Consider the following 24,909-nt stretch of genomic DNA (forward strand, 5'->3'; position numbering starts at 1 on the left):
AAATGACTGGCTACTTACAAGCTTCCTGTGACTACCTGCAGTCTGTGTAGAGGTGGATTCATTTTCTAGCCTTGGACCCTCTGGAAGGGACAGATTCTCCACTCAGGGTGTTAATCAGCACATTGAAACATACAAGGACTGGTCATGGCACAGTGGGGCCTACCTGAAGGAATCCATAGAACTGACCAAATCCCACCTGGAGAGCACCAATTAGTCAAATACTTAATTGAAAAAGGGGAGTAGGAGTTGAATTGATCAGCTTGTTTCTGCTTCATTCACTATGTCAAGTCAATCCAATGTAGCATCTATGCAGATGCCCAGGTGTGGAGTTTCTGCATCTTCCTGGGAGAGATCCCTTCTCTATATAATTATAAGAATAAATGTAGTCCATTATAAAAATGTCTCTAAAAAGAAATGAACCAAAAATAAAGGAAAAATAATGGCACATGTTATTGCTTCTTATCCAGCTAGACAGCATCTATGATTCATATAAAAAGTACACACTAATATTACTGAATGCTAACAATGAATTAAAAAAAAAAAAGTCCAGGGATTTAAGCAAGCATCTGAAAAGCTACTTTTGACAATAGTGAAAAACTACTGTATGCCTTTAGAGTAACGTTGAAGTACTAGAATAAGTATGTCTGTCATACCTTTTCCACTCCAAGGCATGCCTATCTGACATTCACATTATGAGGCATTTCTGTATGTAACCTTATGAATGCAAACGAGTGTGAAGGTCAGGAATGAAAATTAAAAGCACCTCAGATGATACTTGGCTTAGTTGTAACATTTATAGTATTTGCTAATCTCTCAGTAGAAAGGTGGGCTACCAAGAAAACAGCTTTCCAGAAGGAGTAATATTTAAAATCTAAGCCACAAAGATAAGATTTAAACAGAACAGAAAAGCCCAACACAAGAATATCCAGGAAAAAAGTGCAAAGGTTTTATTACTTAAACACCCTGTTTCTCCAAAAATAAGATGGGGTCTTATACAATTATTGCTCTTAAAGATGCTTATCTTTTTACATGTATAGCTGCCTGGACACTATTTAAACTGACTTTTTAATGGAACTGTAACTGGGTCTTATTTTTGGAGTAAGGCTTATATTTCCACCATCCTAAACAATCATGCTAGGGCTTATTTTCAGGGAAACAGGGCATAATGTGCACTCCTTGTGCCCACTGCAACCAGGCAGGTGTGCAAGCCTTAACTCATGCTTGGGTCTGACTTGCACAGCCGCAGCACGAGCTTTCGCAGTAACACAGCGCGCGTGAAGCCCTGGGCTGTAACTCCAGCTGACACACATGTGGATCAGCACAGTCCAGTTGTCTTTTAGTAAATACTTTGGGCCTGATCCAAACTCCATTTAAACAATGAAAACCACCAATTAGTTTCTGTGAGCTTTAAGTGAGGTTACATAACTCTTGCAATCGCTGCTCTCCCTTCAGATCCCCCCCCAGTAATGGTAACCATTGAGCTGGAAAAAAGAGATTCTGTCCTTGTCTACTCGTGTCATAAGAGGCTTGCAACTGGGGTCAAGCTCCAAGTAAATCTCTGAATCTATATTTTATTAATTTCAAAATATTTGGGGCGGCAACCTACTTCCACTTAAGCCTGTGGCAGCTTATTGTCAACTGAAATAAGAGCAGAAAGCTTGATGTTCGTGCTTCTTCCTCTTCATTGACAAATTTGACATGCAGGATTTCTGCATCAAGCACTGTACTATTTTAGATAGAGAAAAATCATAATGTATGTTAATAAACTCACCCACACACGTGTACATACTTTAGGCATAGTTGTCAGATTGCCCACGTAGTGAATTAAGAGCAAGGGCTCTTCAGAGTTTTTCTATTATTGGAGATTTGGTGTCTTTTAGTGGGGTGCCTGAAATGGTTGAGAGTTTATGAATGCAAGACAGAGGTTAGTAGAGGGGAGACTGGCAGCCACTCAGAATAAAGCAGCTTCTTGTTGCACTGCTGTGCCCATGTCTGTCAAAGACTTCAGTGGATAAAATTGCAGGAGAAAGCAGTATCCTTCTGTGAGTTTAAATAATTCTGGGATGCTTTTAAGTAAAATGTCCAGAAATTTAGTGCCTTTACCTGTTTTATTTAATTTATTTTTCCAGAGGTGCTGGGATCAGCAGTCCAGCTTAAAGCATTGTTTTACCTTTCAAAAGGAATGACTGAAAGTCTGCCACATTCATGTAGTAACAGGTATTGGTGCCTTGATGATGTCACCTGGAACTGAGGCCTTTTTCTGCCACAGGCTTAAATGTCTTCTTCTCCTTTTTCTTTGCTACTTCAGTGCTACACATCTGTCCACCAGATCAACCTGCTGCCTGCAAAAGCTTTCTGTACTAAAGTATGAGTAAAATCTTACTTTCTTGTTAAAAAACATAGTTACTTGGGGTTTCGGTGGGATTTTTGTGGATTTTTTTTTTTTAGAGGGGTGTACTGCGTCTCCTCTGGTAGTATTGTGAAGTATTTATTTACTTCAAATTTTAGCACAAGAAACTTCACTGAAAATATTACTCTAGCATGCAATTAGCAGGGTCACTCTTAGTCATTATTTTTCCTGTAGTGTGGAAAAGACATGAGAAATTTTTACCAGTTGCATAGAATAAGCAACAAAAGGAACCTGTCACTCTGGTCCAGCTCTTTATGTGACTGTAATGGCAGTGCAGCAGTATGAATGAGAATATGGGTAGAACTTCATCCCATGCTGAGTCCCTTCACAAACTGGGTCATTGCAAACTGCAATTAAGTTAAATCAGTGTCAAGTCCTTCTCTGCACAGCACAGACTGTTGCCATCCCTTGCCTTGTCTTCTGTGGCAGCTGGAGTCAGCCTCAGTGGATCTGTCACCTCACACTGGCTGACCAGCTCTCTCAGGAGCAAAACTAAAAAATAAATGTCAGGCTTCTCCAATGTTGGGAGTTTTACTGCTGCTTCAGCCCTGCTTTGGCTGGGTTTAATGTCAGAAGTATTTGCTTCTAGTTATTTGTATGCAGCTCACTTAAAAAAAAAAAAAAAAAAAGTAAAAAAAAAATCATTCAGCCTAATATTTTACAAACCTCTTTACTATGCAAACAGTGAAACCAGTGCGCATAGCAGATTGCTCTGCTCACTTCCCATCGTCTCCTACTGAGCACTTGGTTGCATCGTGCTTAATTATGAATGGTCTCCAAAAAGCCCATTTTACTGTACTATGAAGTGACTCATATCACACAGCAGCCCTGACAATTCGCACTGGGTGCTGGAGTCACATGGCGCTGTATTACTCAGTGACTCATTTCATATTGTACTTGGTGCTGGGATCTGACTCATATCGAACTGTGCGAGGAGCTGAGTGACATTGTACTGGTCTGAAAGCTGGTTTGAATCGGGATGACTCACCCTGGAGTGCATTAAATAGTGATTCACATACCGTTTCCTATTGATTCTGATTGTTGCGATTCACTTCGGATTGTACTACGCCGGCATCTGGCTGCTCTGGCAGGGCAAGCGCCATGGCAGCTGCCCCTCCGCCTTGTGAGCTGGGCTCTAGCGCCAAACGGAGCAGCATCAGCCGGGAGAAGTATTAGCAAAGTCAATTTAAACCTGAAGTAAGGTCAGAATTTGATTTAACATGCCGTCATTTTGGTCATGACACTCTCTGGACTTCTTTGCTTCACCTGGCTATGTCAAATTTTGAAATGCCTATAAACAGAAAGTTAAGAGTCGTAAATCTTGTGCTAAGAATACTCTTGCTTCTGAATGCCTGGAGATCTGTGCAGTATTTCCAGGACCTGTTGCCTCCTTGGGGTAACTTTTAGTGAAGAAAAGAAGGGATGAATTTTTGTTGGTGACTGAGTGCTGGTATTTGCCTACACTTCAGGTTCGCCAACTCGTGACCTGAGCTCCAAGAGACACAGAAACCTTACACGTTGACAACTCCTTCCTGGTACTTTAAGCTGAGCCCTCAAAAATCACTACTCACTCTGAAAAACGTCTGCTATTCTTTCCAAGGGATGAAAAGGTGTGTAATAGCTGAGCCGATGCTTCCGTGATCAATGATTTGGGACCCAGAGTAAAGACATCAAAATAAGAATTTGAGGGGGATCTGTGTGCAGATAAGGAATTAAAGGGGAAATAAAGTAACCGTTCTCTCATCTTAGAGCATTTTATAGTGCTAGTTTTGCATTCAGTTGGCTTGAACGTGCTCTTAGTTTAGAAAGATGCTTCTAATTTTAACACGATGCTCCTAATTTTAACCTGACCACACCTAGGACTCTTTTAGCTGATAGTCATTTCAGTGCTTTGTTGAGCTGAGCTAGGGGTTACTCGGTTTTGGTCCTGCAGCATAGCAACAGCCTTAACTGGCACCATGATACATAGCTCTGCCTGACGGATCTGACGGTGGTGTTCTGTTTGTGCAATGGGCATCGAGGTACAAGGAGCCTCCTCACCGTGACGTCATACCAATGGCACAGTACGAAAAGTTCCGATCTTGCATTTTTCAACAGCAAAAATGAAATAATGGAACGGTTGGATTGCATCAAGTAAATTGTATCGGTATTAAATTACTATAATTCTTACTGGCATGTACAAGGATAATCTTATTTCACTTTCTGCAGTTGTGTCCAATTTTCATTACCTGCTTTTTCTTACCTAGTGACGTTAACTAATGACAGAGCTCAGGAAAAGCTCGCTCTCTCACCCAAAGATGCGTGATGTGGCTGAGCCTATAGGGGAGGACACGCTTGTTGCTACTCCTCTTTCTAACTTTGCAGGGGAACCGAGGGCCCCGGGAACGCACGTGCCGCGGGACTCCCTTCACGGAGGGGCAGGGAGGTGACGGATGCTGCCTTAGCTTCATCCCCACTCGTGAAAATAGGAGGAAGGTCCCCTGGGAGGGTGGTGGGAGCCAAGCCGAGCTGTTACCTGCGCTGGGGCGAGGGAGGCGGCGCGAAGTGGGGCGCAATCCCACCCTGGGGAGCGGCGACAGCGGCGGGGCCGAGCCTGCGGGGAGGAGTCGTTGTCCCCGCACCCGGAGGCATCCCGGTACTACCCGGGCCCTGCGATGGAGACTCGACGGGAGCCCGTGGGGAGGGACGGGGAGCCGCGAGCCTCAGCGCCGGGCGCTCCCGGCTGCCGACCTTCCGGGAGATGTTGGGAAGCGCTTTTTGCGCCGGGTCCCTCCAGTTCCTCCCGGGGAGGGCGGGCGCGGCGCCTCGCCCGCCCCGACCGCGGGGGACGCCTCTGGCAGCACCGCCCGCCCCGTCCCGTCCCTCAAAGCCCGGGGCGGCCCCGGCTGCGGCGCGGCGGTCGCGGCTGCCGGCGATGAGTCCGCGCCTGCCCGGGGAGCGGGGCCGCGGGGCCCGGCAGCCTTCGGGCGGGACCGAGCGGTACTTACGGTGTCAGCGGCGGGGCCTCGCCGGTAATCCTCACCCACTTCCCCTCCGGTAGCGGTGGGCTGGGCGCCCGGGGACGGCGGCTCGCCAGCCCCGCGCATGCGCCCGTCCCTGGCGGGCTCGTCTCACGGTGCCGGCCGCGGATGCGGGTGGGTTTCGCTCGCCGTGGACGGAGCCGGGAAGGTCCGGCCGGCAGCCGTCGCTCCCCGCCCCGGCTCCGGCACGACGGGGCGGGCTGCCGCGGGGCTGCCCCCGGCGAAGGGAGCACCGGGGGCCGCTGCGGCTCAGGGCCGGTTTGCAACGGGAGCAGCAGTCCGGACGCCTGCACGGCGGCGGCGGGCTGGGAAGGGCGCGGGGGGAGCCATGGGACCGCCGCCGGGGGGAGAAATGCCAGGGAAACCGGCGTGAGAGAGTGTGTGTGCGCTCAGGGAAAGGAGTGGGAAGGGCTTGAAGAGGCGGCGATGCCGCCGCGGGGCTCCGTACTGGTGCTTTAATGTTCATAGATGCCTTAAATGAGAACCGTGCTTATCAAAGCCGGGATTGGAGCACGCTTGCATTTTAAGTATCTGCAGGGATGCATCTTCCTTCCCGCCCCCCAGCCGCCTCCCGCCTTCTAGAGGCGCACAGCTCACCGCCGCCGGGCTCTCTCGGTCTAGTTCTCCGGTTCCGGCGTGGCACGATGTTAGCCGGCTGCGGCGGCTGGCCAGGAGCCGCCGGGCTCGGCGCTCACCCCGCTCTCCCGGGTCGGCTCTCTCAGCAGCACCCTTACCACCACCGCTTCGTTTTGGGGACTATCTCACTGCTACCGTCCCACCACTGCGCCCCCCGGGCAGTCCCAAACGCCGTCTGCCGGGAAGGCACAGCGCGCTCGTCGGCGGGGCAAGGGTTAACGAGTTAACGGCTGCGGCTGGCTTGTGTCACAGCGGTCCCCGGGCACAGCGACATGGTCTTCCCCTGAATACGAGACTGATGCACGAACGCTCTGCGCGTCCCTGACTCAGGAGCTGAGCTCCCGGTTACCGGGAGACCTGGGGGGAAGCTCTGCCGTCGGGGCTGCTCCCTTCCCGCCTGCGCACTGGGTGCGGAGCACGGCGGCCACAGGAGCTGCCTTGCCCGAGCCAACAGACCCGGGGAGCGCCGGGGATGGCAGAAGGGCAGTGGCGGGCTTTGCCTGGGGACCCCGGGGCTCTCAGCCGTGGGAGACTCACGCAGCGCCCGAAACTCCCACGCCGGTACCGGCTGGGGAGACGTGGGCGGACAGCGGTTTCCCCGATGCGGGGAGGAGGAAGGGTCGGTCGCGGCCCCACGAGCGGTACTCACAGCGCCGGGCGGCTCGAGGGCAGCGCGGGGCTGCGGCGGCGCGGCTCCGTGGCACGCCGGGCATCTCCGGCGCTCCGGGGGGAGGAGGCTGGGCAGTGGAGGCGCTGGGGCCGGGGCGGGGGCCGGCGACGGCGGCGGCTCAGACCAGCGGCCCCGCAGCAGGGCGGCGAGCGGGCAGGGGGCGGCCTCCCCGCTCCCGGCCAGCAGCGCCGCCAAACCCACGGGGCCGAAACGGGGCTCCGGGGTGTCTCGACGGGGCGCCGAGACGAAGCGCGGGCAGGGCCGGCGGGCGGGGAGCTGCGGCCGTAGGAAGGGGCTGGAAAGCAGAGCTGAAAGCGGAGCGAGAAGCCCGCCAGGCCTCGGAGGCTGCGGCGTACGGAGGAGGTGTGGGAGCAGGGAGGTAGGGCGGGGAGAGAGAGAGAGAGAAAAAAAAAAGACAAAATAAGCATTACCCGGGGCAGGCGGGCGCCCTGCCCAGCCCAGCCCCGAGCGGAGTCCCTCCACCACTGTGCTAATCCGGGGGGGTGGCAGACTTGCACCCCCACCGGTCGGTCCCTGGGTGCTCAGGGTTGCTCCGTCACTCCCGCGCAGGCACGCTCTGTGTTTTTAACTTTTCTAAACTGGCCTTTCAGGCGCAGGGTGGAGGAGACTTCTCGTACCACGCCAGTGCCCCGTGCGGTTCAGAGTTGGACAAAGTGCCAGAGAAGCACGGGGACGAGGCTGGCCACTTACAATCTGCACGCAGAGCGCACCCCGTGCCCCCAGAAATCTCCACCCAAAGAGCCGAACGCAGCCCGCGGGAGGAGGGGCGGCGGGGAGCGGGCCCCGCGGAGCCGAGCGGAGCCCCCGCTTCACCCTCTCCGGCCGCCCGGACCTGTCCAGGGTCCTGAAGCTGCCCCGCCGCCTCCCGCCACGCCGGCGGCTCGGGGGTGGGCGGGAGGCTCAGCGAAACCCGCTCTGGTCTGCAAGTGACAGAGAAGCATCATCCGCCCTTTTCTTGCCGAATGTCATGGTCCTGGAGACAGAAAGCCACCCTACCGGAGTATGAGCCCTGGATAGGAAAAGGCAGAAATCATTGCCACTCGAGCTCTGTGGTCATTTCCTCCAGCAGTGATTTCTACTTGTTCCTCGTCAGGGCTTGTTTTTGCATTAAGGCCCAGCCATTTTCAAAACGTCTTCCTAATTTCTGGCCTACAACCCATCTCTTGATATCAAAAAGACAGAGAGGAACTCAAGTCTGCAAAGTGTGAAGAAAACCCTTCCCATGGTGATGGTGCTACCCTTGAAGGCCAAAGCTGGTGGTAAAGCAATGGGAGGACATGGCTGTGGTGTCATTGGTGCCAGGGGAAGGTGCTCAGTAGAGCTGAGTCCTGCAGGAAAAGCTACTGTTCCTGCACATAAGGAGAGCTTGCTGTTGCTTAGCAGCAGAGAGTTCCCCTAGGTCTGTTAGGAGAAGTGAACCAGGATGGAAGGTGGACAAGGTCCCCAGGAGACCATAAAAACAGAAAGGTCAATTCCCCTCCACCCTCACGCCCCCTTAGTATTTCTCCTGCCCGGTGATAAGGAGCACTTCTGCAAATCTCTGCCCTTCAGGTCGCGGTAAAAAGCACAAGGCTGGGATGTGAAATACACTTCTGTGCTGAATTACAGTTGTCTACGGCCAAACAAGACCTCTGGAGGCTTGACAATTAGGATTAAATGATATGCCTCACTCTTTAGCAGAGAAAAAGGAAGAAAGATTCAGTATAGTGTACCAAGGTGGTTCTTCATGTGTCTTGAGACCAAATCCAAACACCTGTTAACACCTCTGAGCTTTGAATTCAGGTCCTAGTCACTCTGCTGGAAGGGAGAGACATTTCTCAGACCAGTGAGTGAATGTGGTTCCCCTGAGCCCTCTCTAGACTAGGGCCTCAGGTGGTTTTCCAAACATTTCCAAATGAATAGTGATAGTGCATATTATTGTATAAAAAAATGGTACTCATGCTCCCCAGCACAAATGGTGTTACATAAACACTCACCTAAGCTGAGCATCTTCCAGTGCCTGCTGTTTGTAGACAACTCTGTCTAGTTCTCTAGGCAGGTATATCTGCATTGTTGCATATGTGCACAGCCACCTAAATCCTGAAACTGCTGAGCAGCTTGGAGGCCTAAAGTCCTCCCAGAACTGGTAAAACAGGAATCTTCTTCTCCTTTCTCCCTGACTAATGGAAGCAGACTGATGTTCGGCTGCATAATACAGAATGGCATAAACAAGTGCTTGGGCTACATTGAAATGTGGTTTAAAGTTGAGAGACTTTAAGCCCTGAGAGACACAAATTGAACCCCTTCCTGTGCCTAAAAGGAATCTGAACATGCATTCCTCATGTGTGAAAGAAAATTCCCTTGGCCATCAGAGAAGCTTGCTCTACATGTGCATGTCTGTGATTGTACTCTTAGTCCCTGACACTGCTGCACTTTGTACAGGTTAATTCAGCTTCACCAGGACAGAGAGAAAGCAAAATGTGCACATCTTGACAATCTAGTTAGGCATGGGAGTATTTGGCCTGGGTCTTGGTTCTGTTGCAAAAGTATGCCACGGAAAATGGAGCCTTTACATGTGAACTGTGTATTTAATAAAATTATCCCATATAGTGGCACCTCTATAACATACAAGGCAAATATTAAAGCAGAACTTAATTTCAACATTGATACTAGCTACTGGTATATAAAGCATTATGAAAAAATCTCTTTACTAGATTTTCCTGAACATTTTGCATTAATTCTACATAGGTTACTGATAGACATTTAGGAGAGAAGTCCATCCAGCATGTAGAAGTTTTCTTCTGTTTTACATCTGAAAGGAATGGCTTTGTCTGAGGGTGCTCTTGCTATTTAATCTTGTCCCTTTAAATGTTCCTTAGATTCCAGCCTCTCTCTTTCTGCAGACTTGTCCTGTTAATATGTTCTCCTAATTTTGCCTTTGTGGAAAGGAAGAAACCTGTTATTGTCGCTGTTATTACTGAAAACTGGTATGACAGCTTTTTATTATTTTTTTTTTAACTCCCTACCAGAATATGTTAAGAACAGCTTATATGAAAAGCAATATGGAATATGTATCCATATTTTAATCACAACGTATTCCAACATTCTTGCAGTCACACTTAGATGGGTGACATAATGCATATAGTAGTTCTTCTGGGGCCCATTTTACTTTGAGGTGTGAGCAGAGGTTGCTGGGCCTTGCATCTGAACTGCTGCTCCTTACCCAAGGACAGGTCATACACATTTGTATGACGGCTTACACGTATTGCTCTATTTTAATGTTTCCCACTCACCTCAATTGTTAAATAGAGAGCTTCTAGACCATTGAATCGAGCTGATTCATAGTGAATTAGGGAGCAATTCAAACAGGAAATAAGAAGCCATTTTAGACTATTTTCGTTGACATGAAAGTGCACTTGTCACAAATCACTTTGAAGACTGATACGCTTTTCTGAGAGAGGAGGTATTTTCAGAGGTAAAATGAGTTTCCAGGGACTTTAGTTGAACTTCGATTTTCTTTATAGATCAGCAGTATTATAATATTTGCTTTAATTCACTCCTTAATAAAAACTTGAAATGCAAACAAAATAATATTTTTTTAAGATTCGTTTTAAGTAACCATATTTTGAAGTGAACGTAATGCAAGTGATATTATGGGAAGCAGCTTTCTTGAACTTTAAAATATTTGTATTCTTTCAACATCAGTTACTTACAGGTGTAAGTAACTTTTCTTAATGGATCTATTAGTAATTGATTTCAAACAGAAGATGTAGGTTAGAGGCTGATGGGAGATGGAATAAACCAGAGCCTTCAAACATGTAAAACTAACCACAGAGCTGCATCAAGTAGTCCACAGAGCATTCACATATCCCACATGTGGGGATGCCTGTTAGATTTTAATTTATAGTAAAAAATAATAGCAATATGTTAATTCTCCTGTATAATTTATTTTTTTGTAAGTCGCACTGGGAAGTTCCTACCAATGATGTATTCACATTGTCAAAACCCTATGCTCTACATATGTGCTACTGAATAGGTTTCTCTTAGTCATCTGCTGGAGGATTAACTTTCCTTAAGGTCTTATGCTAAAACTGTTCATTGCATTATGTTTGGACTAATGCTTGAAAAGTTATCATAATGGTTAGACGTGGCTTAGATCTCAGTGCAGCCAGATTTATTTGCTATTGATGGCTCTGCTTAGTACTTTGTTAATTATTTCAGCACCATGAGGTTATTTTCTAGGGTGACACACTTTCTCAGAGTTGGGCAATCTCGATATATGTTCTGCCAAAACTCTCTGCCTCAGTATTTATATCAGTCAGCCTCTACCATGAGGTCTTGGGAATCTGAGAATGAACCTATTCTGTCTCAACATACGAGCTTGTTTCTTTTCCACTCCCACATATCACATCTTTGTTACTTCTAAGGAAGAGGAAGCTTAAAGAGAAATAATCTTTGGGCTGGAACGAAATATTAGAAATAAGGATTTGTTTTCCAGTAACACAGCTGAATGACAGGTTGTAGAGCACCACAGTCAGCTCTGCTCCCCATGCTGGCCTCAGTCCAGCAGATGCACACAGGCACCACAGGATGAGCCCTGGGACAGAGTCCTGTGGCACAACTCCTGTGCTTAAAATCCTCGGTGACTCAGAGCTTCTGGCAGATTGACAGACTACCCAGGAAGCCAGCAGCTTGGGCAAAGAAGGTTTAATTAGAAATTGCAACATGACACACGTAAAAAAAATGAATTCTTTGCTGAAGTACAACTGCATTAAGAAACTATGTCATTCATTTTGCTTACCATGTTTGGCAAACTGAATCCTCACTATATTCTGTCTGACCATCTCACCTTATGTATGTCAATGAATAGTTAAACATGTAATGCCAAGAACACTTTTTAAAATCATGAGGAATCGTTAAAAAACCCTACAAGTTTCAGTTGATTTAAAAAAAAATTCTCCCATCATTACAACGTCCAGTTTGAGTTTTGACATCAGAGAACCAAAGGTCTGTGCAAAATGTTGAGCAGAAAAAGATCAGCTTCTACATATAAGAATTGTGAGTTTCTAGATGATGGAAGGAAGCTGCTCAGTCACTCTCATTACAAGCTTCCAGAAGGTGTCACTGTGCACCTACAATTTGATTGGGGAACTTCAACAGCTGGAGACTAGTGCCAAAGCATTATGCCTCCTTGTGCTATGAGGGGTCCTCTTCTGTGCTCATAATGGAAATTAAATGCATTAAAACTGGAGACACAAACATTTTCCTCTTTTCATGGTTAGCAAAGGGGAAAAAAAAAATCTTCACAGTATCAATGTCACCTAAGAGGTAGCTGCCCATTTCTGTAGGAATATTCCTGCCATTCTGGGTCACACATAACCTAATTATTACACAGGATCCTTACCACACAGGTGTTTGGTAAGTAATAAATATAGTTAAATTAGAGTCTAAAACTGACATGTATGCAATTTTTAGGTCTAGAAAGTATTTTGTAGTTACATTCTAGACCTGATTCAGAAAGGAAGATTAATAGGGCAATTTGGAACCAATGTTCCCAAACAGCTCGACTTTTCAGAGCAGTTTAAAGTGAGTCTGAAAGACTGGATGCACAACGTGGCTGCACAATAATATTCCAGCTTGACAAGATTCCTGAGGAAGCCACTGTAACTTCTGCCCCTGACTTTTGATCAGATTTTGGACCTTACAAAATCTAGAGGAATTGAGGGAATTAAGTTACCATGTTAAAAGGGTGATAGGAGACAATACAACTCAGTCACAGAATGTGTTGGGGAACACAAAAAGAGATCAGAGCTAAAATAAACTATAATTCCTCTGAAAAAGATGAACAAAAGAATAAAGAGCAGGTAATGAGGTACTGCTGAACAATATTAGAAATGAGAGTGTTCTGGGCTCATAGATACTGGCATGAAGAATAAAACATGTATTGGTCTCATTGCAGACTAGTTTGAGATGGTGACCAGTATTATTTCTCCAGAACCTTAAAAAGAGCTTTGAATGATGATAGGAAGAAGAGGAGCTGATCCGATAAGAATTACAGTGAGAAGAAGGTATGAACATAATTAGGAAATGGGAAAACTTCAGGTGATATCTCCCGCCATGTACTAAGTGGTCAATGGTGCTGAACAAGTACTGATTTAGAGAGGTCAGGTGGATGCTCTTGTGGAAGTGAGCAGAAAGGCCTGGGGCTTCCTTGCAGAATCTCTTACTAATCTGTCTGTCAGAGATGCCTTATGCGGTCTTACCCATATAAGAGTGCTTGCCTGGATTAGAGAGACTGTGGTTGCAGACAGCACAAATTACTGGCTAAATGTCATGCTTGCTTTAGGCTTAGGAGGAGGCTTACAAATGGCATCAGTTCCCAGGTCTCTCTTGGCACCAGATACCAAGTTACAGGTTATAGATACAAAGGAACTAAAAAAAAAAAAAAAAAGAAGGGGTGGGGGAAGCTCAGAGCTACGGAGCTGTTGGGGAAGGCACTTGATATGTTCCTGTGAAACCACATTTCTCCTGTTTGATGCTCAGAGAGACTGAAACACTTTTCTGCAGGTTGAACCTTTTCTTCTGGCCACTCTGGGGCCATCTGTCATGTTTCCCTGCAATCAGAAATACACTGCACTTTGCTGCAGATTCTAGAAGTGTCATTAGAATGGAGAACAGCAGTCCAGATGGGTAGAAATTTGGACAAACCTATTTTTATACCCCGCCTTTATGCATCGTTGTTCCAAACAACTCAGTAACAGACTGTTCTTGTGGTGGTTTCTCTCCATTACACTATGTTTTGAAAGATCTTTTCCTACACCTGGGTGGGCGAAATGGCCCTTCCAGCCTCACTTCAAATCTACCTCCTAACTGAACACTGAAAAGACAAAGTGAGACTGGAAGTGTCCTGCCTGCACTGGCCTATACTTTCTTCTCTGATCTCTAACACCTTAAACATATTTCTCCTGATGATTTGGAAAGGCTAGTAAGAAACCAGTAGAGTTTGGCATTTCTTTCTGTTTAAAGTGTGTCTGGTCACAACCCAGTATGATAGTCAAGAAAGCACAGCTTTTTTATGCCTCTGAAACAATTTCATAGTCTGAGAATGCTGCTGTTGATCAGGTAAATCATTCAAGCAGATGCTATTTTTGTACTGAAATGAAGAGCATGCATTGATCTGTACAGGGTCTGGAAGAGCAAAATAAACACAGTGCAGTGAGGAAGGCTAGTCTTTCATAAAAATAGTAACCATCTTTCAGAATGAAAAATTTCAGTGAACATAAAGAAATGCTAGTTTGAAGAAATGTCCCTGGCATTTAAGGCTGTGACTCACTTCATCAGTTTTCTGACTGGAGAACTATCCAGCTATTCCACGCTAAGTCGTCCAGAAGATTTGGATGCAAATCAAGAAACACCTTCTAACCCTCTTCTTTAGAGCTTGTATTATATATAGATGTTATAGATGTCACTTTTATTGAAATGCTGAATTCTGGGTAATATGGGTCAGTAAAAGGAACAAGAATTGGGAAGGGAAAAAACAGGACAAAGGGACAGAGAGGAGCAACTCAGCCACTTCCCCTGCACAGTCTGAGCACCTGTGCAAATTAGAGCACAAGTTCCCAGCACCAAAATCCACAAAGGGTGCGAAGTTTGTTTGGGATACTAAACTCCAGGATGGGCAACAAATGCCTAAAAGGACATTCCCTTCCCCAAAGACATTCCTCCTAGAAGATTGCTTGTGTTCAAACAAATCAGTTTGGTAATAAAAAGAGGAGACCACGGATTTTCCAAAATCAAGCACTGCAATGCAAGAAAAATAATAGTTTAAAATATTATAATCCTTCTACGTCTCATAATAAGTGCAATCATTATGCAGTTCGAGGATAAATACTTTATCCTATCTATCTTGGTCTAAGTATGATCCACTATTTTTGCTCTTGATTACCCTCAAAGGAAACAGTGAAGTTGACAGAATAGTAAGAACTGGTTTCTTCTTCATTGAGTCCTAAAGTAAATCACACAAGATGTTACAGGAAAAATCACAGCTACTTCCTGAAATTAGACTTTGTTCACAAATGACCCTGAACAAATAACAAACCAAAGTTGAGCCCTTCTTCTTTTTCTGTCTGAACTCCTCAGCCTACCCCTGACATCTCTGAACTCCTAAGAATAATTTTAATCCTTGTGAGAGTAATCAAGCACTTGCAACAGCGAACCAGGAAAACTGATGTGACGTTTCGTAAGATCATCAACCGCTGCTTGGATGGTGTGACTTGGCAGCTCTTGGTTTGTTGCAGCCTGTTCTTACCTCTAACTGTTGATAAGGTATTTTAGATTAGCTTTACTTTGAGAATAACATTAAAAGTATAATATTGAGGACAATTAGCCTCCTGAGCTGTTTTGAGCCACATCTGGTAGGAGACTGAAGATCTGATAAGTTAAAGATCTCAGCACCTAAGTTCCTGAAAGTTTCTTTGGAGTCAGTGCCCAGCACAAGAATAGGCTGTGAGAAAGGCCAAGCCTTCTTAGACATCAAAATTGGTCAATAAGCTGTCACAGACCCAGGGTGAGCCAGGCTGCACCAGTTCACCTGCTCACAGATCCCTGCCATTTCTCAGGTGTTACCCTTCAGCACACCTTTTGGATGCGGCTGATGGAAAAATATTCTGCCTGCTTCAGTGTTTTTTAATGCTTGTGATGAGACATACAGTTACTTATATTGTACATAAGAAAGGTGCTTTCACAGAATCACAGAATGGCTGGGATTGGAAGGGACTTCTGGAGATCATCAATTCCAACCCACCTGCTAAAGCAGGTTCACCAGAGCAGATTCCACAGGAATGTGTCCAGGTGGGTTTTGAATGTCTACAGAGAAGGAGACTCCACAACCTCTCTGGTCAGTCTGTTCCAGGGCTCTGGCACCCTCAAAGTAAAGAAGTTTCTTCTTATATTTAGATGGAACTTCCCATGTTTCAGTCTGTGCCCGTCGTGCCTCATCATATCGTTGGGCATCACTGAAAAGAGTCTGGTCCCCCTTTGACATCCACCCTTGAGATATTTATAAGCATTGATAAGATCCCCTGTCAGCCTTCTCTTCTCCAGGCTGAACAGAACCAGCTCATTCCCCATGTGGCCTCTATGAGAAGAGTGAAGGTCTCTCCCTTGCATTTCCTGGCTTGGTGGGCTTTGATTTTGACCTGCTCCCAGGAGGATGTGCCTAGCTGCCACCTAGCAACCTGGAGCTGGGCTTTGAAATGAAGGTATTTGTGGTAGGATATCCTGATCTCCTTTTGTACCTTTCTTTTGACTGGATTATAAAGAGATGCAAATAAACAGGAGTAAAGAGCTGTCTTGTTATTGCACAGAAGGGGCCAGCAAAATGTAGGACTGCATAAACTCTACATGGCTTGAAAGAAACATTTATTTTACTCTAGAGTCTTTGATTTTTTTATTTTTTTTTTTTTAATTGCTGTGAAAAAGCATGTATGTGGTTCACGACTTGTGTTCTTTGCACCACTCATGGGAAATGTGTATCAGGTAGCATGCACTGTATGCAAACAGGAAAGGGGAAAGAGTAAACTACTCTTCATGCTCACTACATATCCAGCAGGGAGTAATGGACTTAAATTGCAGGCAGGGATATTTGGGTTAAATATAGGTTTTTAATGGTAGGATGGTGAAGCACTGGAACAGGTTGCCTAGACTGTGGAGTCTATGATAGTGAGGTTTCAAAAAGCAGGTGATGTAAACCTGTGCCAGGAAGGGCTTGGGGATGGTTGATCTTAGCAGCAAAAGACAGATGACACTTTCAAGCTCCCACTCAGAACCACCTTTGATGATACTATACCCCACATCATTCTCCTGGCCACTGGAAGGATTTGCTAATTGGAATGGACTGGCTGATACCTGCAATCCAGGCATGACTTATTCTGGGACTTTGAGATTCCTCTGGCACTCGGAAATCTCTGAGAAATCTGAGCTGAAAAACACCTGCACCACAGTTCCTCTTTCATTCGGATATGAGGTGTATTGGAAATAAAACAGGGTGTGATGGGAACATTGTGCTCAGGTGCTCTCTACCACATGATGGCCTCTAAGAGAAACCATAAATCAGAGCAGCACTAACTGTATTCTGTCTTATCACTCCGGGGCTGGTGTTGCACGAAGTTACTTCATTTTAGTTTTGTATTTTACTACAAATCATTTACTTTCATCAGTCTGGATGTGAGAGACATATTATGGAGTAAAGGTCAATTCTTCCTGATTGACAGCCAAACTAGCTGCCTTTTTAGGAAGGTCTCCATGGTCTTCCAGGGAGAGACTGATTGTTTTTCCCCAGCCTCCTTCATCTAAACTGATGATTCTTGCTGGTGAAAGGATATCCTAAATTAATGTATTCATAGATCTGAAATGACCCATATCTTGAATTAGTTGATTTAGATTTAGGCTGAATGGGTTATTTATTAGCCAGCATAACATTTTGTTCCACTTGAAGAAAGCAATCTTATATTAATGAAAATGGTTTCTGTAATTCAGGCCAGTCTAGGATTATTTTGCTGAAAAACGTCTTGAACTGGTGCAAAACCAGTTTATCTTTTGCATTTTGTATTAATTAAATTATTTCTGACCGAGATACCCTAATCAGCCCAGAATTCTGCATTTTTCCATTTCAAAGGTGCACAGCTAAAGAAGAAGTTTAGGCCTATTTCAAACATAACATATGTAAATTATTAAATTGTAAAAACACAATTGCAAATTAGTTCAAATTATCTCTGAGGACTAGAAAATTTGCACACCATTAATATGCAAGTAATCCACCTATTAATGTGTAGTACATCATTATTTTGACAACTTTTACAAAATAATGCTGTGTGATTGCTGTTTGTGCAGCTATTATTGGCTCATCGACAACCCTGAGCAATATATCTACCTATTCTCAGAACAGTGTTTCTGGATGCAAAAGAAAAATCTTTCATTAATTAAAAAAATATTATTATGGCATGTAATCAGAGAACAGCTGAAAAAGAAAAGCACTGTGAAGAACTCTATTTCACAGAATAGCTGAGGTTGGAAGGGGCCTCTGCAGATCACCTAGTTCAACCTCCTGCTCTCAGGCTTCCTAGGACTGTGCTGGGCAGAGTTTGAACACCTCCAAGCATGGAGACTTCACAGTCCCTCTGGGCAACCTGCCCCACTGTTCAACCACCCCCACAGTGAAAAACCAAACAACTTTATCTGCCTGATAGAATAATACCAGCATAAACCACATTCATCTGTTCTTACATTCATGTATGATGCTAAAGATTAAAGCATATTATTTCTTAAAGGAGTTATATTTAATGATTTGAGCTGCCTGGACCAGACTACTATATAAGGACATTCAGATTCACAAATGAGAGGACTGTCTCTAATATCATTTGGTGTTTCTGCTGATGACCACCTCTGCAGAATCCTGTCCCAGTTCTGCTCATACACACGCAGACACTTGGTCTCCAGCTCCGACACTCGGGCTCTAGGGGACACCAGTGCACCTAAACACAGCACACAGTGATGCTGGTCACTGGGGTGACCATGGCCTGTTGCGGATTGTGCTGGTTTTAGCTCTAAGAATAACTATTAAATAACTAGCAATGTTTTGTTTTGTTTTGTTTTGTTTTGTTTTGTTTTGTTTTAATTCCAGGCCTGTACTTTTTACTTTCAACTTATTGGTTTGTTTCACTTCCCTCAGCCAATACAGAAAACTGTAGGAGCTTTACCTGACCAGCAGATTCATACCCTGATGAATGTAAATCTTCCAAAGATGAAATGTCTTTACCATGGTTACAAGTTAAGCTAAGCTAACAGATCTCCTGCTTCAAATGACCAGATGAAAGAGAGGACTCTACCCCCGCAAATGACCAGTACAGTTTTTTTCACAGCACAGATGACCTGACCCTAACAAGTGCTGTAGAGCTGGGTATGGCATAACTCTGAAATGCTGCCTCCTGTGCCTCAAGAGTGCTTTGTGACTTCTGAAAGCAGCAATTCATGAAACAAGTTTTTTCTTGGAGGAATTATCTTGCAAACAAGAGGAACATATTCAGTTTCTACCTGGCTCCTCTTGCAGAATTGTGGGCTGACAGGCCTTAATCCACCTAATAGCTCTGCTGACAAGATGTGAACCAGTATTTTGCTGGACACTGCAGGTCTCAAAAGGATTGATACTTTAGGATTGATACAGTCTGTAAAAATAAGCAGTAGCCCTTTCTTAACTAGTAAAAACACTTCAGGGACAAGATAAACCCTTGTTATAAAGGATAAATGTCAAGAAAACAAAATTAACCAGCACAGAACACCATAGAGAGATAATGTTCTCCAGCTTGTCCAAGAAATAATTTTGCTTACCTTTAAAACCAACTGCACATAATTTTAACTCGTTATCTTAATGTATAACTATTTAGCAAAATACTCTCTCTTTTCTCTACCTAAAAGTATACTGTATTATCAAAGAAGCTGTCATTTAGACTAGCTGCTCATAACTTGGTTGTCCTAAATGCCCTATAATACTCCTATTTCTCCCTCAGAATCCTGTCTCCCTTTGAAATGTTGCTCCAGAATAAATCAGAGCATAAAATATGTCTCAAATTTTACATCTGCTCTGTAAGAATAACTATTTTGGCAGACGAAGAATGTCAGCTGCCAAGTGATTCAATCCACAGCCACACAGTTTGCATCCCCTGCCCATCTCAAACATATGAATGAGATAAATTGTGACTATTAAACTATGTTTCAGACTATTTAACTAAGCACAACACCTGTTCAAAAGAACAGAAAGAATGTGTTCTTGGTATTAAGTTACTGCTTATTTTGTTCTTAACACCCTATGGCACAATCACAAACTTTAAGACACACAAATGCTACTGTGACTTAAGTATGAAAAACAGACTTCACAGATAAACAATCCTGACCTGAAAATGCACTTGAGAGAGATTATATCGACTGAAGAGGGTGAAAATATTTACTAATATCAGGACTTTTTCTACTCTTATAAAAGATAAAGACAGTATCTGAGTTCAGAGGGACTGTTGACAGTAATAGTAATCCATGACTGACAGCACCCATCACCTGAAAACACTAGAGTATTTGGCAAAGCAGTGCAATCATTCATCTGGCATGTTGTCCTTTGCAAATAATATTCTTTATGATTTTTGGCCTTTCTGGAGTTGTTTGTGACTGGATACTTACTTTATCAAACAAATCATGATTCATAGCAGTTGCTGAATAATTTAGATGAGCTATGCATGGTCACGAGGGACTCCCACACTACATGCTGTTCATGGAATAGCGTTTGATGTCTCCAAAACCAAAAGATCTCCGTAGAGCTGAGATCAGCTAGATGAAGGAAAAAGGATGCCATACTTCCCCTGAGATCCTTCTCCAGCCAGTATACTTGTGGCCATTTCAGCTCCTGCCTGGTTGCCCACACAGAACTCAAATGGGTAGGACTTGGCAAGCAGAAAGGCAATGCCAGTATAATCAGGGTCTTATTAGGCTTCAGCCTACACATTGATGTTAAAGGAAGCTTAACAGCTGCTCTCTGCCTTTCCTTGGCACACACTTTCTCACTTCACACTAAGCTTTTCTTCACCTCCATGCCTTGGGGAACAGAGAACAGAAAGCCCTTACAGGTAAGACAAATCTCAACAGGAGCTGGAAAAGATTCTGCTTTCAGGGAGCAGCAAGAATAGGGCTGCTCTCTCAGGGAAGGTGAACTGGAAGCCACAGAGATCCCACAGCCTAACCCACCCCACGGTACCTGGCAAACAGGACAGACATGGAGATGGCCCAAGCAAGGCGCAGATCATAAGGCAGCATCCCAGCAAGGTGGAAATTGCTAATAAGCCATTAATGCTTATTAGTGCCCTTAGAGCCCTGACACTGCTGTCCTGTCTGTGTTGTCCAGTTGCCTATTGTCTGTAGGTGTATTATTAATGTAAATCCAACCAAATCTGGAGCCTCTATGCTTAGAAATCATAATTACATTACAGAAGTGAAATGGGTCCAATCCAGATGTAACCTGGATGTTAACTATAATGTGGCATCTTTGTGAACATTCTTATCCTCTTCTGAGGAAATGATGGCAATGAGCTCTGTGTAACAGGACTTTGGCCAAATTGTGTTACTAAGAAAATATTGTGATCTATCTGCAACCTCTCACTATCTCCCTGCACAGTGTAATGTTTCTGGGGTATTTATTTAGTTAACTGTCAAAAAGTACATTAGGAACACACAAGAATGGGTCCATGTCAGCTCTAGATTAAGCAAGTACTTGCATCTTGTGTTGAGACTTGTAAAAACTTTATTTATTTTTGCTTTTGAACACATTTATAAATCAAGGTGCAAGCTTATCAGAGGGAAAGGCTCACTGAGTTAATTTAAATGTCATGAAGAGAATTTAAAAGGCCTTTAAATTCTGCCTACCACTTTTCAAAACATTTCTCTTGTAATTCAGTTTTTCGCTGAAAGCACGTTCAAGAATAAATAAACCTAATTCAAGTGTTCTCTTAAAATATTTTTTTTGCCCCAATTTATCTAATATTTCAACTTTGGCATGTTGAATTAGATGGCAATTTGCTCAGAGAAGCAGCCACCACTCACATTCAGAAACATCAAATTCAAAATCCCCTCCAAGGCAGAAGGGAACATGGGAATTAATGAGGAGTAGGGGGATCAGTCTGATCAAAGTCCCTGTCACTCAAGTAAATTTATGGGTGTAAGGACATAGTTTGCCTCGCAGCAATCAATGTCACATATAGAAACACTGCACCAGAAAGAATCTGAACTTTCTGCAGGCTTCAATGTCACCAGGAAAAAAAAAAAAAAAAAAAAAGTTTTAATGTGATCTTGTCTGTTCTGGGAATGTAAGTGACAAACTAGTCTGGAACTTTACAAACTTCAAATTTATAGCCTAAGTCCTGGGAAATCATGGAAACCCCCTATGCCTTGGTTCCCTATCAGTAAAAAAGAAAGATATTTCTTTCCTACATGAAGTAAAGCTTGCAATTTATTTTAGCTCCCCAGCCTCAGGGCTGTATGCATTTCTAGACAGGTAAGTTTTCTAACTTCCTAACACTGACACTGTCCTTGTAGAATCACAGAACCGTTTTGGTTGGAAAAGACGCTCAAGAACATCAAGTCAAACCATTAACACAACACTGGCACTAAACCATGTCCCTGTGAACCTCATCCCTGTGTCTGCTAAACCCCTCCAGGGATGGTGACTCCATCACTTAACTGGGCAGCCTGTTCCATTAGAGTTGTAGACTCAACTCCTAGTAACATTGTTTATGTTGCATGTGTGAAAGGATCATTTGCTTATGTCGCGGTTGAGACGGACAAATGACATGGACCAAGTTCTTTCAAGATGAAAGTAATAGATGCCATTTATTGCTACAAGTGCATTTTTATACAATTCTACCAGTTCATGTGTCTTTTCACTATTGGTTACAAGTTACAGCACTAACATCTCATTGGTTAATTTTTCTATCATCCATGTTATTCTTCTATCCCCTTCTCTCTCACGAGTATATCTCTCCTCTCTCCGGATACTCCTTTACTCCCATCCTTCTCAAGGGTAAATCTCAATATCTCAAGGCTGATCTCTACTCTCATATTTTCTGTCAAGGATTCCACAGACCTGCTGCAGTTTCCCACATGCTGAAATCATTTATGAAGTTCTGGAGACATGTTCTCCTAGAGCATATAGCCTCACCCAAGAACTTTCACATGACAGCAGTTTCACCCCAGCTGAGGCCTTGATGAGCATCTCCTGGCCTGTCCCTGCTACCAGATATGAGAGTCACACTGCTGGAGCTGCAGCACTTAGAAACATTTAGCATTTAGAAAGCACAAACCCAAGTAAAGGGGATAGCCAGTAGGAGAGGGGAAGCTGGCAGTGCTGATGTTTAAGGAACTGTGGACAGTAAGAGGCCCTGAACTTTGCAGTGTCATTTAGGTTCCTCTGCAGATAAATCCTTTCACAGCAGAGAGGAGAGAAACAATATGTTGTCCTCTGTGAGGTCCCTGACTCAGCCCTGTGCACCATGTTCTCAGAAGCTCAGCAACAAACTATGATTTCAGGCGAGAGCTGTAAAAGCAATCACCAAGCTGAAAGGAATGATTAACATGGGATGAATAATAGAATGGTCAAATGAGAAATTATTATGGACATGAGCTGTGGAAAACTCAGTATATGGGTTTCAGAAAGTATGACAACCTAGGATTAAATTCAGGAGCCACTGTGCCTGTGACAAAACCTTCTTTGCCTTCAAGAGCTTCAAGAAGACCTCATGCTTGTGTGCTAAATCGACAGATAATGAGACAGAATGACATGAAGTTCTAAAAGGAGTGTACTTGGTTCATTATCAGAAACAGTCTCCTGATAGTGGCAAAGCAGGCTGAGTATTTCCTCTCAGCAAAACTCATTTAGGATTTCTGATTAGTGTATTCCTGTAATTAAAATGAAATGGCCTCCTGGAAACGGACATGCACTGGCTAAGGAGATGGGATGGGGAAGCCAATTCTTGCTTTAACTTGAATGTCCACAGGGCAGATGTGCAACAAGAAATGGCTTCTTCCCCAGTCTTGCCTTTCACCAACACTGCCAACAACCCTGACTGGCTGCCTCAGTCCACCTCCACTCTGGTGCTAAGCTAGTCTGAACAAAACCCAAGCTTTGTGGTTCCAAGAATGCGTGACTTTGCTATCACATTCTCTTCCCTACCATGCACCAGGGTGCATCACTTCTGCACCAGGGTTTTAATAAGATACGGTTTCTTGCACCTGTCTTTCTTGCTCTGTTGAGCTGCACAGGAGTGTGCTGATCACTATATTTATAGTGTTTGTTCATCTCTCAGGCAGCTTTCAGGCTTTTGACAAAATCTAGAGGATAGATGACTGCTGTTTTTAATTAAGCAAAATGGTTCAACTCTACAGCTTCACTAGAGGGGATTTACTTTAACGCCCTAACAGATTTCAGTATTATGCTGTGTTTGATTTCTTTGGGGTATATTCTTTTGTTAACTATTCATACCAATGAAAACCATCTGAGGTAGCATCAGTAAAAAATGCAGACCTTTTCAGTGTCTAAAAACCATGAAACAGCATGTTTTCCCTCCCCCTTTTAACCACAGATCAGCTCCACAAAGTATGAATCATTTTTATGAGTTAGATGGATGTGTTTAATATGTTGTTTGAAAGCAAATACTTAACAGGAAGGCAAATCAACACCTTTGTCACTGTGGTTGCAACATGCTGAGGAACAGAATGCAGAGGATTATGCTCAGGAATAAAGGAAAACTACATGAATATCGATCTCTTGGTGACAAATACCCTATGGTTGTTATATATGACATTAACACTTTCTGCTTCATTCCAGATACATGATTTTCCCCCTCCTTCAGGACATTTGGATAACTCTGGATGATGTCTTACCTTGAAAATCCACTGTGCTGCTCTAATATCCTCTTCATCTTCATTTTGGAGGGTCTCCTTTGCTTGACAGTTGTCTGCGTGGTAGCTGTGAGTCCTGAAGTAGAGAAAAAATTGCCTCCACATTGAGAAATAAAAAGGCTGTTCCTGAATCCAATTTTGCAGTGACCTTTCTTGGAAAAGCACCACTTTTATTTAACTATGAAACAAAACCAAATCCCAGACATTGGGCTGAACGACAACAACATAGAGACGGCTCGTCCTTACACCGATGGGCAAATGTCAGGGCCTCTTGCAGATTGCCCGTTCTTTCTGCAGCCTCCACAGTTCTGGAGACAAACAGGATTATCTGTCCTCAGATATCTGCGGTGCCTCATCCCCTCAGCATTGCGCCAGCTTAGAGATTAGATTTACGACTTTGTAGGTTTTAGTGAGTTGAAAAGGAGGAAGACGGGCACATAGTGGTTGAATACATGTCAGAGAAACAGGCTGTAAGAATCATGAAACACATTTTATCACCTCAGAGAGAATGTATTCCATTTACAACTTGAAGGAACAAGCAACTCAGCACATAGTTATACTGTGCAGGCAGCACCAAATGGAGATGTCTGTCTTAGGTCAGTGGCACCTATCAATCACGTTTTTTCTCACCAAGTGAACAGATGGTCTACTGGTAATCCTTCCAGCCTCAATGAAAACACCAC

At 44.3% G+C, this 24,909-nt stretch overlaps 1 protein-coding gene across 2 annotated transcripts in view; it reads right to left on the reverse strand.

Moving 5' to 3' along the window:
• The window catches only part of RGS20 (regulator of G protein signaling 20), a gene marked incomplete at both ends in the record, with an annotated part of 40,763 nt that extends 16,432 nt beyond the window's left edge, over positions 1-24,331 (reverse strand). Inside the window, one exon of one of the 2 annotated variants that reach the window (XM_080339116.1) lies at positions 24,209-24,331. In XM_080339116.1, coding sequence (XP_080195242.1) covers positions 24,209-24,331 — 123 coding nt within the window. Of the gene's footprint in view, positions 1-5,397; positions 5,497-24,208 lie in introns of those variants that run through there. The other variant, XM_080339117.1, reaches the window with a different exon arrangement.
• Between the last annotated feature and the right edge of the window lie 578 nt (positions 24,332-24,909).

Source organism: Nesoenas mayeri, assembly GCF_963082525.1.
Source record: "Nesoenas mayeri genome assembly, chromosome: 2".
NCBI lineage: Eukaryota > Metazoa > Chordata > Aves > Columbiformes > Columbidae > Nesoenas > Nesoenas mayeri.